Here is a 17,496-nt window from a genome sequence, read left to right on the forward strand (position 1 = left end):
TGGGCTCCTGAAAATAACATAACACTTAATACTGCAAGAAAGGGACAACAGTTCTAGCCTATGCCTTCCCTCCCTACTCAGAGAGTAGGCAAGAAGAATGAGAAAAGAATTGCATCATAAAAAGCTATTAAAATCATATAAACTCAGAAGAAAATTATTCCAAAACATCTATAAGCAAAGCTTTAAAGAAAAATGCAGTTTGCACACAAACTCAGCTAGAATTCCTAGAAGAAATAAAGTAAAAGTTAAAAAAAATAGTCAAAATGTTTTTTTTAATGAAAATTAAATGAGTGTGCTAGAATTAAAAATGGAAAAGAAATGAGTTATAAAAGAAAAAATTGGAAAGGGAAGTAACAGCTTGGCACAAGAGGTACAAAACCTTGCCCAAGTAATAAGATTCCTGAAAATTAGAATTGAACAGAGAAACCAATGATTCCAGGCAGTTAGTTGGCTCAATGGATTGAAAGCCAAGCCTAGAGACAGGAGGTCCTCCTTTCAAATGTGGTCTCTCAGATACTTCCTAGCTATGTGACACTGGGCAAGTCATTTAATCCCCATTGTCTAGCCCTTACTGTGTTTCTGCCTTGGAATCAGAGAATAGTATTGATTTTTCTTCCTTTTTTTTAATGAATTAATTAATTTATTGATATAATTTGTCCACAAATCACAGTATTGATTCTGAGAGAGAAGGTAAGAGTTTAAAAAAAAAAACACAACAAAAAACAAATTCAGGAGCAGCTAGGTGACTCAGTGGATTGAGAACCAGGCCTGGAAATGAAAAGTCCTGGGTTCAAATGTGGCCTCACATGTTTCCTACCTGCATGACTCTGGGCTAGCAGCCTAGCACTCACCACTTTTCTGTCTTGGAACTGATAGTTAGTATTGATTCTTAGATAGAAAGTAAAGTTTGTTTGTTTTTTTTTTTTTAATCAGAAGAAAATGTAAAATGTCTTTGAGAAAAAAAAAGGACCTGGAAAATAGATGAAGGAGAAAAAAATGTGAAAATCCCTGGAATGTCTAAATGCCATGACTAAAAAAGGCCCTAAACTTCATATTTCAAGAAATCACAAAAGAAAACTACCCAGATCTCTTAGAGCCAGAGGGCAAAGTAGAAATAGAAAGGATCTCATTGGTCATTTCCTGAAAGAATCTCTCAAGCAAAAACTTTCAGAAATATTATGGCAAAAATCCAGAGCTTCCAGGTTGAAAAAAAAAATACTGCACCAGAAAGGAAGAATTCAAAGTACTCAGGATCCATAGTCAGAATCATAAATGACTTAGCAGCTATCACTATAAATGAGAGGATTGCTTGGAATATAATATTCCAGAAGGCAAAGTATTTAGACTTATAGTCAAAAAGAACTTATCCAGAAAAAATAAAAGAAGAAATGAATTTTTAAGAAGACTTTCAAGCATTCCTGATAAGACCAGAGCTACAGGGAAACTCTGAAGCTTAAAGATGAATTAAGGGAGACATAAAGAGATAGACTTGTTTAGTCATAAGGGACTAAACAAGAATAAAATGCTTATATTTAAAATATGGGAAAATGATACATGTGTCCCTTCTGAACCCTATTATCATCATAGGCCATACTGTCAAATTGGATAAAAGACTTGGGTGCGGTTCTGTTATATATCTTTTTTTTTTTTTAAACACTTAACTTCTGCGTATTGGCTCCTTGGTGGAAGAGTGGTAAGGGCGTCAAGTGACTTGCCCAGTCTGTTATATGTCTTGATGGACTTAAGAAGAATGGAAAGGGAGGGGAAAAGAAACACCCCAGGGTTAAGGGAAAGGAAGGTTGGGGAAAGTTATCTCACATAACTGGTGAATTCCAATAGATATATACACAAACAAGGAGAAACAGTGGGGAATAGCTTATACTTGAATTCTCATCTGAACTAATGAAAGAACACACACCACCACAGAGTTGGGTACAGAAATACATTTCACTCAAGAGGGAAATGAAAAGAAAAAAGGAATATGAGAGAAAGATTATTTCTGAGGAGTGGTTAAGTCCTAAGCAAGACAAACTCTAACTGGAGAGATACAAAGATGCTTCATAGCCCTTTTTGACATGGCCAAGAATGAGAATCTGAGGAAGTGCTCATCAGTTGGGGGATAAGTTATGGTACATGGCTATGCTGGGATACTGTTGTGCTATAAATCATGAAGGGAATGGATTCAGACAAACCTGGGAAGGCTTGAGGGAACGAAAGTGCGGGGAAGCAAACAGAACCAAGAAAACAAAACAATGACAGCAATAACTTGGAAAGACCTAGGAACTCTGATCAACATAATGATCAGCCATGATTCCAAAGGACTAATGATGAAACATGATGGAGAGGTGAATAATTGAAAGGAGTCAAAGTACAGAATAAAACACATAGAGTATGTTTATTATATATACATATGGGTCAATTAAGTGGTGTAGAGACTAGAGCACTGGGCCTGGAGTTAGGAAAATCTGGGTTCAAATCTGGCCTCAGACACTTGCTAGCTTTTTGACTCTAAGCAAGTCTCTTAACCCCTATTTGCCTCAGTTCTTCATCTGTAAGATGGGGACACCCTGAAGAAGGAAATGGAAAACCACTCCAGCATCTTTTCTAAGAAAACCCCATGATTTCATTTAGAGTTGTACACAACTGAACAACAACTGAACAACAACAATAATATATACATACACAACATAACAGCATATAGTTTTTAAAAATTTCCAATCTACAAATATATATACACATACATATATGCATACTAAGTCTCATTCTATACTGAGTCTTTCTAGCCTATAAATATATGTATACATACCCATGTGTATAATATACAAATACATATATATTAATTTATTCTTTTCAAACATGGCCAATGCAGAAATTTGTTCTTTGACTATCTATGTTTGTAATAGGAATTTACTTTTATTCTCCTTGGGGGGGGGGTAATGGGAGGGAGAGAAATGGAATTTTGCTGATTGAAAAAAAATCTAATTTAAAAAAATAGCTAGCTAGTGATTTTTAAAGCAAAATGTGATAATTTCATTATAAAAAGGATCATGCCACAGGTATCCAGGGGGCTGTTTGAATATTGTTGTAATTGTAGTTTTTGGACTTAAAAGTCTATGTCAGGAGGAATTACAGTTCATGGAATTAATTACTGGATTAGTTTTTGGGATATGTTGCTATTTCCATTTTTGAAATCAACTCCATCTTCCTTATTTGTAAAATGGGAGCAGAACCACCAATCTACTTCATGTGTTGGTTTGTTGTGAGAGAAAAATGAATGAAATTAATAATAGAAGACCAAAAAGATGAAAGCTATAGTAAAGTATTTTGATGACATTCCTCTTAATTATTAGGAATTGTCATTGCTATACTCCCTTTGGTGAGCTTCTGTTCTTTTCTCTCTCACTGGGGATGATCCGATAGTCAGGTAGGAAATATTCTAGCTACCTCCCTTCCACTCCTGTTACTGTCCAGTCACACTGAACTACTTCTGGTTTTAGCTGGAGAATGGTAGAGCCTGTAATCAGGATTGAGTATTCTTTATCCAACCTGTCTATTATAACAAGCCATCTTGTTTATTGTACTATCATAATCTCCTTAGTCAGACTAAGGCTAAGTAGAAAACTATAAGTTCTCACACTGTTCGTCATGTGATGGAGTGGGGGGAAAAGTTAAGTAGTTGGTCCGTAAATCATAACCAGGTGTTTGATGACATGCTTGTAATCCAGAAGCATAATTTACAATTAATGGCTAAATGTTCCATCATCCTGCAGAGGTTCTTCTCTAGACTATTAGAAAACACATACAACTATATGACATTAATTTAAACCCTTTATAGTTGCATCAAGCTTGGAACACTTGGATGATGCTTTTGACAAAGCAAGAAAAAAAGTATTTTTACAATATAAAGCAGTCACATTGTTCTTACATGAGTAAATGGTTTTCCTACAGAGTGGAAACCAACTGTTTCCATACATATGATAACTGTCATCGTTGATGCACACCAAGGAGTTCCAAATGAATGGACCCTTTACCTAAAGTGATTTAAACAAGAGTCATAGATTTGACATCAGTGTGAATCCACAATTGGGGAATGGCCATCTTCATCTCTCTTTTAACCCAATGGTTCACAGTCATAGTCTGTTAGGAACCTTTCCAGAAAGAGAGCCTTTAGCCTGCCCAACCACTGTGCAGGCTGGCATTGTTTTAAACAACTATTTTTTGAAAAGTAAAGATGGGAGCCATGGAGAACCATCTCAAGGCTTCCTCAAGCTTTACTTGGAACAGCTTTGAAATATTCTTCTGTTTCAATGTTGGAGACTCCTCCATGCCAGTTCTGGAGCCACACGTTTTCAACATTCATTTTCATGAAAAACCATTCGTAATGACGTGGCCATTTTCTCATCACTGGATGCCTATAAGAATGGAAGAAGATACCAAAGTACATTTATTTCTCCTTAAATATATGCTGTTTCTTTTGATAGAATATAAGCACTTGAAGGTCAGGGCAGTTTTCGACATTGTATTCCCAGTGCCTAATGCAATGCCTGACATATCAGTGCTTAGCTAAATAAATGTTTACTGATTGAGTATAAGTTCTTTTCCTTTCCCCCCCCCCCCTTTTTTTCTTCAGTTAACAAGCAGTGAGTGTGTCTAAGGTCAGATTTGAACACATGAAGATGAGTCTTCCTGATTCTAAGCCCAGTGTTCTATCTATAGCCCCACCTAACTGGCTCATGTTTGGCAGGGATGAATGCTTTCCCACTGTTCCTAGATCAGAGGTTTAATTAATAAGGCTCAAAATTCATTTGTCCTAGGTAATAGGGACATGACCTTCTCCATATAATTCTTTAAGCTTAGTACTATAGGGGCTGCTCATTCAGACCAATAGTGCTAGCCAGGTAACTGAACATGAAGTCCTAGGAGATCATCTGGAAGACAAATAATTTTTTAAAAAAGGAGAATATTGATAGTCTTTATAAAACCATTTTTTAATAAAATGGCATTTTTTTATAAAACCATTTATAGAATGGTTTAAAAAAATTATGAGCCTGGGAAATATGAGACCTGTCCAGAATTAGGTTTATTTGCATTCAGTTAGATGGCTTTTGAAAACTAACATGTTTTGACAAGAATGAGAAGACTTATTTTCATTTCAAAATATGGTTTGTTTCTTTGACAGAGAGCTCACATTTTCATGATACTCTTGCTTTACAACTTACAAAACACTTTCCTCCTCTGTGGGGGAACATAGTGCAAGCATTTATATCCCCAGTTTATAGATGGAGATATAGAAAAATGTATCCATATATATGTATATGTATGTGTATGTGTAGATAGATAGATGGATAGATAGATGGATGGATGGATGGATAGATAGATAGATAGATAGATAGATAGATAGATAGATAGATAGATGATAGATAGATAGATAGATAGATAGATAGATAACCACCCCATTTTATAGATTGCTTAGGGAAATTAAGTGACTAGCCCATAGTCAAGACAATAAGCAGCTTGGTTAGGAAGTAAACCAAGGTCTTTTGGTCTCTTTGGTAGGCTTTACAATGCTTCACTCAGTCTCTCAAGCATGTGGCAACAGGCAGCCCAGGGCTTCTTTGAAGTTTAAGAATCATTGGCACAAGGGATCACAGGACCCAGGATTTAAAACTAGAAGAGACTTTAGAGGCCATCATGTCTAACTTCATTTTATAGATGAGTTAAAAGACTTGGCAAGTGGATAGAAAGCCAGGCCTGGAATCAGGAGGACTAGGATTCAAATCTGGCCTCAGATATTTCCTAGCTGTGTGACTCTGAAGTCACTAAACTTCGATTGCCTATATCGGTGGTTCCCAAACTTTTTTAGCCTACCGCCCCCTTTCCAGAAAAAAATATTACTCAGCCCCCTGAAAATTAGGTTTTTAAAAATTTTAATAGCAATTAATAGGAAAAATAAATGCACCTGTGGCCATCACCGCTCCCCTGGATCACTGCAGCACCCACCGGGTGACCTTGCTACTCTTCTAGCTTAAAATTAATACTAAGACAATAGGTAAGGGTTAAAAAAAAAAAGACTTGTTCAGGGTCACAAAGTGAGTAAGTATCTGAGGCAGGATTCAAATACAAGTCTTTCTGATTCCAGTGTCAACTCTCTATCCACTATCTCTTTGACCAAGTTTTCCTCAGGTTAGAGATTAATTTTAGAAATTTTAGAAAATTTAAGAGATTTGGCCAGGGTCACAAAGAGGCAGAATCTTTACCCACTGTCTTCCTATATATTATACAAACAGTGGATATAAAAAAAAGTAGTACCAGTCCATTATTTTCTAGGCCTCCCATGCCATTCATTCCTTGAAACAGTTGGGCCCAGTCTATGGCTGGCAATGAATATCAACAGAGGAAAGGTACAAGACTAATCCTTGTTGAATGAGGCAGTGTTAGTCAAAGTGTCCTTAGCCCCTTTTCCTTCTGTCATCCTTACCCCTCTGATAGAAGCAGACTTTCTTGCTTCATCAACAGGAGAAAATAAATTATTATTACATATTTCAGCTCAAATCTACAACAGAATCTTTACGAACCTTGAAAACACAGCTTGCTTGGCAAATTCCACTTCTTCTGGAGACACAGAAACCATCTGGCCTGTAAGAGTTAATCTAGCACATCGAAGATCTTCCAAGTCAATGATATTTTTTCTGTACGGAAAGAACATTTCACACATATTATAGCAGCTGTGCAAATCAGCATAGCTCTACAATCAGCCTCAAGCTACAGTTGCATTTTATTATCATAGAAAATAGAGCCCATATCCACTAGTTACTCATTCTTACTTTTCTCTGTGAAAGGGAAACCCCAGATGGATCAAGCTCCTGGCCACAAGCACCTGCAAAATCTTTACTTGAACAACCTGAACCAGATTAAAATGTATTGAGGGTGCAACTAGAGAATCAGGCCTAGAGAAGAAAGGCCCTGAGTTCAGACCTGGGAAAGTCACTTAACCCCCATTGCCTAGTCCTTACTACTCTTCTGCCTTAGGACCAATACTTAATATTGATTCTAAGAGAGATGATAAGGTTTTAAAAAATGTAATTGGGAAATGTTTAGAAAAATAAATAAAAATACAGTACAACGTAGAATATGTTAATTTATAGTTCTCTAAATCAAAATGTGCAAAGATCCATTTCTTTTCGACACTGAATTTCTACCTCATTGGTCATAGAGGGTTCACTTAAACTCCTAAATGACTCAAGCCATAAAACCTTGTCTGAGAAATAAGTCTAAGGAAGGAAAAAAGAAGGACCAGATCATCTAACTCATGTTGGCTAGTGGCATAAGATGACTTATTTTTAGTTATTTACTCTTAAATTTATTTATAGTTATATAGTTATTTACTTTTAAATTAACAATGTCTTACTTAATCACAGCAATATCTCCACAGAAATAGGAACTACATCTGTGGTTTTTTTGGGGGAGATGGATATAGGAAACTCCTGGTTAAGGAAACTCCCTTTACCACATATGAACGCATATTTATAGAGTTGCTTAAACCACTGACAAGTAACTTGGCCAAGGTTACACATATAGTGTTTATCAGAGGCACAACTTGTACCTGGGTCTTTGAATCTTTGAGATCGACTCTCTAGCCCAGTGATTCCCAAAGTGGGTACCACCGCCCCCTGGTGGGTGCTGCAGCGATCCTGGGAAGCAGTGATGGCCACAGGAGCATTTATCTTTCCTATTAATTGCTATTAAAATTTAAAAAAAAGTAATTTACAGGGGCACTAAGTAATATTTTTTCTGGAAAGGAGGCGGTAGGCCAAAAAAATTTGGGAACCACTGCTCTAGCCACTATAGAATGCTACTTTTCCATTCATTTGAAAAAAAAACAACAACTAGTCATACATGGAGGTGTGAGATATTATTAAATAAGTCTGTGAGATGTACTTGTTTGTTTAGTACTACTGACTTGTTGAACAAGATGGTTCAATGAATTTAGGGCCCCAGAAGTTGGCAACTTTTATCTGATATCATACCAGAAAGATCTTTTTTGATATGAACTCCTTCAAACTTTTCCAAGTTTGCAAGATTGTAATAGTTCAACTTCTTCATTACTCTTCTATCTGTTATGATGATCTGTGACCAGAGATCTTTGATGTTACTATGGTAATGCTAACTTTAAGTGGCATTAGGACTTTTGGAACATCTTGCATATATGTTCAGACATATCTTGTTTTATTGTGCTTCACTTTATTGTATTTTTCAGATATTATGTTTTTTACGAATTGAAGATTTGTAATGACCCTGTGTCAAGTAGATCTCTTGGCGCCATTTTTCTAATAGCATCCCACTCATGACTCTGTGTTATGTAGGTTTGTAAATTGGCCTTATTCCAATATTGTTGTGTTTCAGGGAATAGGTAGGCTCCAAGAAAGGGAGAGACAGGAATAATCATTTGGAGAGTCAGAACACATATGATATCTGTTGATTAAGTTCTCTGTCTTATATGGGCATGGTTTATGGAAATGGCAAACCACTACAGTGTCTTTACAAAGGAAATCCCCCAAAAGGGGTCACAAAGAGTCTGACAGAACTGAAAACGACTGACCAGCAACAACGTGTATGTATGCATATACACACACATATCTAGGATACACATATCCTATATTCAAGTATGTGTGTGTAGGAGACTGGAGCTCCTTATCTCACCCAGGCTAGAATTACACGGACTCAATCCCACTCCTGATTCCTGATTGGGACAGCAGCTTTGATCCGTTCCATTGCTGACCAGGGATAATTCTCCTTCCTTTGGCAGCCTGGTCACTCATTGGATTGGTGCCAGAAATAGAGCAGACTCTTTTTTTTTTTTTTTAAATCCTTATCTTCCGTCTTGGAGTCAATACTGTGTATTGGCTCCAAGGCAGAAGAGTGGTAAGGGTAGGCAATGGGGGTCAAGTGACTTGCCCAGGGTCACACAGCTGGGACATGTCTGAGGCCAGATTTGAACCTAGGACTTCCCTTCTCTAGGCCTGGCTCTCAATCCACTGAGCTACCCAGCTGCCCCCTATCGCAGACTCTTGATTCTTCTAATTTATTGTAGTTTGGAACACTTGAGCTCGAATGATTCCCTGCCCTCATCCACCCCAGCAGCAAAAATTTACAGGTGTGCACTACCACACACAATCAATTGGCATTTTATTCATGCCATTAGCCTAGTTTTCTCACTAATTTCTCTGACAGATACATGGGAGGTCCCTCTATTAGTGTGCATGAACCTCTCTGTCTTTAACCAAGCCATATAACTTCATTGCCTGGAGAAGAAATTCTCACTGATTGGATTCTAAAGCCTACTTTAGGCATTTTTATAGAGATTAAACAGGAAATTTTACAATTCTAGAACTTTGGTAGCATCAGCTTTTAGCATATGGCTTATTTAGCACATAGAACTGCATAGAAATATTTCAATCTGCCCATATCTCCTAAACCTCCTTCTTTCTTCTAATGATGTAGGTTCAGATGGGTTGCTATGAGGATATGGGTGGGGAGGTTCTACAACAAGGGTCAGTCAACATAAGCACAGCAAACTAGAGACTTTCCAAATTGGTGGAGGAGAGAGAGTGAAGAGATGCAATTCCCTGAATTCAGGAAAAGGGATGTCCTACTCCCCACCAAATATTTCCAAACAATCAAAGGTATGTGGAAGCAATAAGTAATTGATCATTATGGGACCACTTTTCACATAAGACATATGAATTGCTTGAGATTTACAATTATGAGAAAACTCCTTAGAGTAGTCTTTGGATTTGGTCAACATAACCAAGATTCTTGATAAAAGGTCTCCAAATAACAAGTATAGGTGGCTCAGTTTCCCAGCCACACAGGGCTAGGTTCAAACAATGCCTAATTTCCACTATTGCAGGAATCACTCAGACCTTCAGTTCTTTCCCTCACAACCAAGGCAGATAAAAGCCACTATTGAAATCCCCTCTGACTAAGGACCATTCTACTCCCTTCCCCCTTCTCTCAATAAAGCTTGTTCCCTCCCTATGGAGATGGCCTGAGTTTTCCATTCTTGGGACATGACCCTCCTCCAACAGCACTAGGACGTAGAAAAGGAAAGAGAAAGAGGGGAGGATGGAGTGTCTGTCTAGGGCCATACCAGATCTGAGAGCTGGACTAAGATAGTGAAAGGTAGGGGAGAAACTAGAGAATGCTGGAAGATAGATTCATGCCCTGACCCCCTTTCTCTGCTGACATTTTCAGTAGCCACTCTACTCACTAGGTAGTTTGGACTTGCCTTTCTACATGTTGGTTTGAATGGCTGCTCTCTGGGCTGTAGGTACAGTGAGGATGGGATTAACTCTCCCCTGCCTATTTAGATTTTAGCCACCAGGAATGTATACATCCCCACTTAATACTTAAGTGGTGGTGGGGAGGTCTATGACTCACGTGTGCTAGTGAGTGACAAATAAAATATGACTGACTACCCCTTGGGCAGTCTGAAGCAAAGCTAAACTGTAATTGGTCCATGTAAATTGGTCCACGTAAAAATGGAAGGAAGGCACAGGAAGTGATGCAAAGAACTGTCTTTAAAAATGGTGGTAACTTCCTATGATCAGCTTTTTCTCCTTTGAACTTGGCCTTGGAGGAGCTCAGACTGCTCTTAGAACTTCCCTTAGGACTGCCATGTGGGTGAGTGAAAAGACCGACTCATTTTCCTGACTATATATATATATGGCTATAACCCTTGTTTAATTTACCTCTGGGGCCTCTGAAGCCCTGCCTATTTCAGATGGGCTGGAGTAATTATCTACCCTCTTTCTTACTTCTCTACTTTCACTCTTTCCCCTTTTGTAAATAAAACTACCATAAAAGTCATTCTGACTTGAGTAATTAATTTTGGCAACCAAATTTCTCTTATATTTAGTCCAACCCTTCAAATTTTACCCTTTGCAGTATCTATGAATTAGGTCAATCTCCATGCCTCAACAGTTTAGTCTCATTCTTGTCTCCACAGTTCTGATCTCCAAGTTCTGCCTAAACTCTTTTGGAACAGTTTACAGTGAGAGTAAGACACATTTGTAATAGGTATGGTCCTCCCCAAGTAGTTCTAAATGCAAAGGTGAAAAACAGCCAGGGCTGGCAATATTTCTCTCTACTAGTGACACACAAGGGAATGGTAGGAATTTCCTCTCAAGGATTAAAGAAGGAACGAAAAACTACAACAACAATCCACTCTGGATGCCTAGTCTCCACCCATGTTCCCTCCTTTTCTTCTAGGTGTATTCCAATGCAAATATACCACTCCCTGGTTCTTGATTATGGGGTTTGGGGAGTGGAGAGAGGAACATGTATATCATAATCAGTGCTTTTTGCCCACCCATTCTCTCTGTCTTAAAATTATAATCATCTCAGGCCCTGATGAAATAATTGAGAACAGCCTGGGTCCCCTACTCCCTCCCTATCATGGGCTCTGGTCACATTTGCACATCAGGGAAAGCCTTACCTAGTCAGTCTCATGACAGCTATCAGGTAGAGGACTCACAGAACTCTAAGAGCTGGAGCAATCTTGGAGATCAAGCAGATCAGTCCTCATATTTTACAGTTGAAGAAATTTGAGGTCCATAAGAAGTGATTTGTCCAAGGTCATACAACTACTATGTATAAGAGCCAGGATTTGAACTCAGGTCTTCTGACACCAAGTCCAGAGCTCTTGGTAACTATACTTCACTGTCTCTGCCAGGCAGAGGTACAAAAGCATGGACCACCTTTGGGTATAATTCTACTACTGTTTGGCCTCCTTCCCCATCAAAGAATATTGTCTGGGGCAGGAAAACTATATAAGCCTAACTCTGCTATGCTGCACTATCTCACAAAGGTATAAGGACTGTAGGTTTGGGTCCATCTGGTCCAGTCTCCTCCTTCCAGTTCTAAGTTCCACAAGCTTATGTGAAAGTGCTATATACAATCTATACTTCCTTCTTAAACTCCCAAATAATACCATACAACTTACCATTGGCTAACAAAATCAGTGGTACTCTTCACATGCTCCCAAAAAATCTCTGATTAGATAAGGAAGTAAGAGTCACATCTATGACCTATTTCTATTGCTATTAATTATTAACATCTGCTCCTTTGCTGGGATTTCCACTGTCTGAACTTACTTCCTCTCCCTCATCTCTCATTCAGACATGCCAGTTCAAGAATTATTTATAACTGTGCTGCCTGTGGTTACACCAGCTTCCTAACTCTTCTTCATATCACTGGGTCAGCAGAGCCTTCACCCCAGCTATTGCTTCATTCAGCCCATCTGCCAGACTTTTGTCTTCCCACACCCTAAATGAACTCAGTCTGAGACCTTTTTTATAGCTGATCTTTCATATTTCCTTTTTTTTCCCTAAAAAATCCTTACCTTCCATCTTAGATGTGTATTATCTTCCTGTACTGTGTATTGTGTTCCAAGGCAGAAGAGCAAAAAGGGCTAGGCAATAGAGCTTAAATAAAGTGACTTGCCCAGGGTTACATGGCTGGGAAGTGTCTCAGGTCGAATTTGAACCCAGGACTTCCAGGCTCTATCTATTGAGCCACGTAGTTGCCCCCACCTTTCATATTTTCTAATCCATTTTAGGAAATGTATGTAATCTGACCCTCTTCTCTCAATCCACTGAACCACCTGGATGCCCTGTCCTTTCATATTTTCTAATCCATTTCAGGAAATATATGCAATTAGTTACTCCCTACTTCACAATTTTACCCTATGCCAGAAGCTCTGACATATCAAAATCAGTTCTCTGGGCAAAGGTTCCAGTTAAGATGGCGGCAGAGTAAGGAGCAGCTGCTCCATCTCTCCTAACCGATGCATACAAGACTCCTCAAGGGAACATAAAAACGAATCCAGACGAACTAAGGAACCCCACAACAGGGCGCAGCATTGAAGGTATGCAGAATCCGGGCATTTCCACACTATAAAGGGGTAAAACAGCTTTCACTAAAACGCAAGAGGAAGAAGCCCCCCCACCACTCCCCCCACACCACGCACAGCACCAAGGCCAACGCACAAGAGTGAAAACAGGAGTGGGGCAACCGGTAAATCACTAGCAGCCCCAGGGCTTGTAACTGTGAGTTGCCAGACGTGAGACCCCAGGTGGCTGGGGGGACACACGGACTTTCCCCAGCATCTACGGGGTGAAGGCTCTGCCCCGGCTGGAATAAAGATCCCTAAAGCAGGGACTTTCCCCAGCTTCTACTCAGTGAAGGCAGTGCCCCGGGAGGAATAAAGATTTCCAGCACAGGCTAGGACATCCAGTGAGGACCCAGAGCAGACTGGAGCGCGGCTGTGGAAGCAGCCCCCGAGACCACTGAAGGAGCCTCAGACAGAGGGGCAGACTGGGGACTATGAGGAGGCCTGACCCCGAGGACAAGAAGACCGGAGCCATCGGAATCTTAGAAAGCGCAAGCAGACCCTGAGTGTGAAGACAAAGCTGAAAAGGGGCAGGGCTAACAATGGCAAGCAATAAGGAAGCCCAGAAGAAAAAAATTACCAAGAAAAACTCTGTAACATTCGACAACTTCTACACAGAGAAAATCCAGACAACAGAGGAGGGAAAACAAAAATCCAAACCTCCCCCAAAAAATGAAAGCTGGTCACAAACTATTGAAGAGTTCAAAAATGAAATGTTGAGGAAGATGGAAGAAATCTGGCAAGAAAATAACAGTTTAAAAGGCAGAATCTCGCAATTGGAAAGTGAGGCAAGTCAACAGAAGACCAGAAATGACCAGATTGAAAAGGAAAACCAAAAGATTATAGCCGAAAACCAGTCCTTAAAGGCTAGAATTGAACAATTGGAAACCAATGATCTCTCAAGACAACAAGAACAAATAAAACACAGTCAAAAGACTGATAAAATAGAAGGAAACATGAAATATCTCAATGAGAAAGTGACAGACCAAGAAAACCGGTCTAGAAGAGACAATTTGAGAATCATTGGTCTTCCAGAAAAGGCAGAAATTAATAGAAACTTGGACTCCATACTCAAAGAAATTATTCAGCAAAATTGCCCTGAGATTCTACAACAAGAGGGCAATATAGACATTGAAAGGATCCATAGATCAATCACCTTCAACACTGAACCCAGAAAAGTCAACACCCAGGAATATAATAGCGAAATTGAAGAGCTTTCAAGTAAAAGAAAAAATCTTACAAGAAGCCAGAAAGAGACAATTCAAATATCAAGGAGCACCAATAAGGATCACACAGGATCTGGCAGCCTCCACGCTAAAAGACCGCAAGGCATGGAATACAATATTCAGAAAGGTAAGAGAGCTGGGCCTTCAGCCATGGATCAACTACCCATTGAAACTCACTATATACTTCCAGGTGGAAAGTATGGGCATTCAACAAAATTGAAGATTTCCAAGTTTTTGCACAAAAGAGACCAGGACTAAATGGAAAGTTTGATACCCAACCACAAAAATCAAGAGAAACATGAAAAGGTAAATAAGAAACAGAGGGAAAAGAAAGAAAACTCATTATCTTTTAAACTTGACTCTTTAAGGCCGTAAATATGATCTAATTATCTGTATTACTAGGTGGAGAAATGCTATGTATAATTCTATGTAGTGAACTCTATTCCATTAATTGTTCAGGGGTAGGATGAGCTAACATAATAAAAATGAACATTCTACCCAAATTAATTTACCTATTTAGCGCCATACCTATCAAATTACCAAAAAACTTCTTTACTGAATTAGGAAAAACTATAACAAATTTCATTTGGAATAACAAAAGATCAAGAATATCAAGGGAAATAATGAAAAAAAAATGTGAAGAAAGGGGGCCTAGCTGTACCAGATATTAAACTATACTATAAAGCAGCAGTCATCAAAACAATATGGTACTGGCTAAGAGATAGAAGGGAGGATCAGTGGAATAGACTTGGGGTTAATGACATCAGCAAGACAGTGTATGATAAACCCAAAGAGCCCAACTTTTGGGACATGAATCCACTATTTGACAAAAACTGCTAGGAAATATGGAAAACAATATGGGAAAGATTAGGTTTAGATCAACATCTCACACCCTACACCAAGATAAATTCAGAATGGGTGAATGACCTGAATATAAAGAGGTAAACTATAAATAAGCTAAGTGAACACAAAATAGTATATCTATCAGATCTCTGGGAAAGGAAAGATTTTAAAACCAAGCAAGAGTTAGAGAAAATTACAAAATGTAAATTAAATGATTTTGATTTTATCAAGCTAAAAAGCTTTTGTACAAACAAAAACAATGTAGTCAAAATCAGAAGGGAAACAACAAATTGGGAAAAAAATCTTTATAACAAAAAACTCTGACAGGGGTCTAATTACTCAAATATACAAGGAGTTAAATCAATTGTATAAAAAATCAAGCCACTCCCCAATTGAAAAATGGGCAAGAGACATGAATAGGCAATTCTCAGGTAAAGAAATCAAAAGTATCAATAAGCACATGAGAAAGTATTCTAAATCTCTAATAATTAGAGAAATGCAAATCAAAACAACTATGAGGTATCACCTCACACCTAGGAGATTGGCTAAAATGAAAGAAGGGGAAAGTAATGAATGCTGGAGGGGATGTGGCAAAATTGGGACATTAATGCATTGCTGGTGGAGTTGTGAAATGATCCAACCATTCTGGCTGGCAATTTGGAATTATGCTCAAAGGGCTATAAAAGAATGCCTGCTCTTTGATCCAGCCATACCATTGTTGGGTTTGTATCCCAAAGAGATCATAGATAAACAGACTTGTACGAAAATATTTATAGCTGCACTTTTTGTGGTGGCAAAGAACTGGAAAAGGAGGGTATGTCCTTCAATTGGGGAATGACTGAACAAACTGTGGTATATGCTGGTGATGGAATACTATTGTGCTAAAAGGAATAATAAACTGGAGGAATTCCAGGCGAACTGGAAAGACCTCCAGGAACTGATGCAGAGCGAAAGGAGCAGAGCCAGAACATTGTACACAGAGACTGATATACTGTGGTAAAATCGAATGTAATGGACTTCTATACTAGCAGCAATGCAATGACACAAGACAGCTATGAGGGATTTATGGTAAAGAATGCTACCCACATTCAGAGGAAGAACTGCAGGAGAGGAAACATAGAAGATAATCAATTGCTTGAATGCATGGGCTGAGGCGGACATGATTGGGGATGTGGACTAGAAGCTACCACACCAATGCAACTAACAACAATATGGAAATAGGCCCTAAACAAGGACACATGTTACAACCAGTGGAAATGTGTGTCGGCCATGGGTGGGTGGGAGTGCGGGGGGTGAAGGGGAAAGTAGGGGTATGAGGCATGTAAACAGGTTAAAAATGAATATTAATAAATGTTTTTTAAAAAATCAGTTCTCTGATTTCAATGGGGTCACTTCTAGAGCAGTCCAGAAAAGTCCAGCTTTAGGAGAACGATTTTTCAACCCGAATGTGAGTGGTCTCAAACTTGAATTCTTTGTTGGTTTTAATTTTGACACTCATTTTTTTGTACTAAGACTACCTACAATGTTGTTTCTTCTCATAGAAACTCATCATTTTATGGTAAAGTGCAGAGGGTACTGTATTTGAAGTCAGAGGACCTTAGTTTGAATCCCCAGCTCTACTTCTTCCAAACCTAAGACCTTGTTTGTCAAACCTGAGGTTACTATCATCATTTACTAGTGTGTGCTGAATGCCTAATTTATTCCACTGATCCACTACTCTATTTCTTAGTCAGTACTATACCAACAATCTTGTTTTGATGGTTGCTGCTTTATGATACAGTTTGAGATCTGGTATAGCTAAGCCACCTTCTTTCATATTTTTTGTTTCATTAATTTTCTTGATATTCTTGACTTTTAATTGTTCCAGATGAATTTTATTATTATATTTCTACCTCTATGAAATCATTTTTGTGTAGTTTGATTGGTATGGCATGAAGTAGGGAAATTAATTTAATGTCATTTTCACTATGACATGTTATCCATGAGCAATTAATGTGTTTCCAATTGTTTAGATCTGACTTTATTTGTGTGAAAAGTGTTTTGTAGTTGCTATGATGTTGTTGTGAGGATCAAATAAAATAATATTTGTAAAAAGCACTTAGAGCTACAGGAGCTGGGTGGGAGGAGGAGAGGGAAAGAACATAAATCATGTAACCATGGAAAAATTATCTTAATTAATCAATTAAATAAAACTTAAAAATAAATAAAAAATAAAATTATAAGGAAAAAAGCACTTAGGCCAATGCCTAGCATGTAGTAGATAAAACAGATAAATGCTTATTCTCTTCCTTCCTTCCCTACTTTGTACAACTCAGCCTCCCTGTTCCTCCTCCTAAAATAATGGGTTGGACTAGATATATACCCTCCCTCCTTCCTTCCTTCCTTCCTTCCCTCTCTCCCTCCCTCCCTCCCTCCCTTCTTCCTTCCTTCCTTCCTTCCTTCCTTCCTTCCTTCCTTCCTTCCTTCCTTCCTTCC

General features: G+C 38.5%; 1 protein-coding gene across 1 annotated transcript in view; it reads right to left on the minus strand.

Annotated features, from left to right (window-relative positions):
• Positions 1-4,264: 4,264 nt before the first annotated feature.
• The window catches only part of CREG2 (cellular repressor of E1A stimulated genes 2), a 67,847-nt gene continuing 54,615 nt past the window's right edge, over positions 4,265-17,496 (minus strand). Inside the window, exons 3-4 of the mRNA XM_044667036.1 lie at positions 6,576-6,689; positions 4,265-4,412 (exon numbers count right to left, since the gene is read on the minus strand). Of these exons, the coding sequence (XP_044522971.1) occupies positions 4,265-4,412; positions 6,576-6,689 (262 nt within the window). The remainder of the gene's footprint in view (positions 4,413-6,575; positions 6,690-17,496) is intronic.

This window comes from Gracilinanus agilis, chromosome 3, assembly GCF_016433145.1.
Source record: "Gracilinanus agilis isolate LMUSP501 chromosome 3, AgileGrace, whole genome shotgun sequence".
Lineage (NCBI taxonomy): Eukaryota > Metazoa > Chordata > Mammalia > Didelphimorphia > Didelphidae > Gracilinanus > Gracilinanus agilis.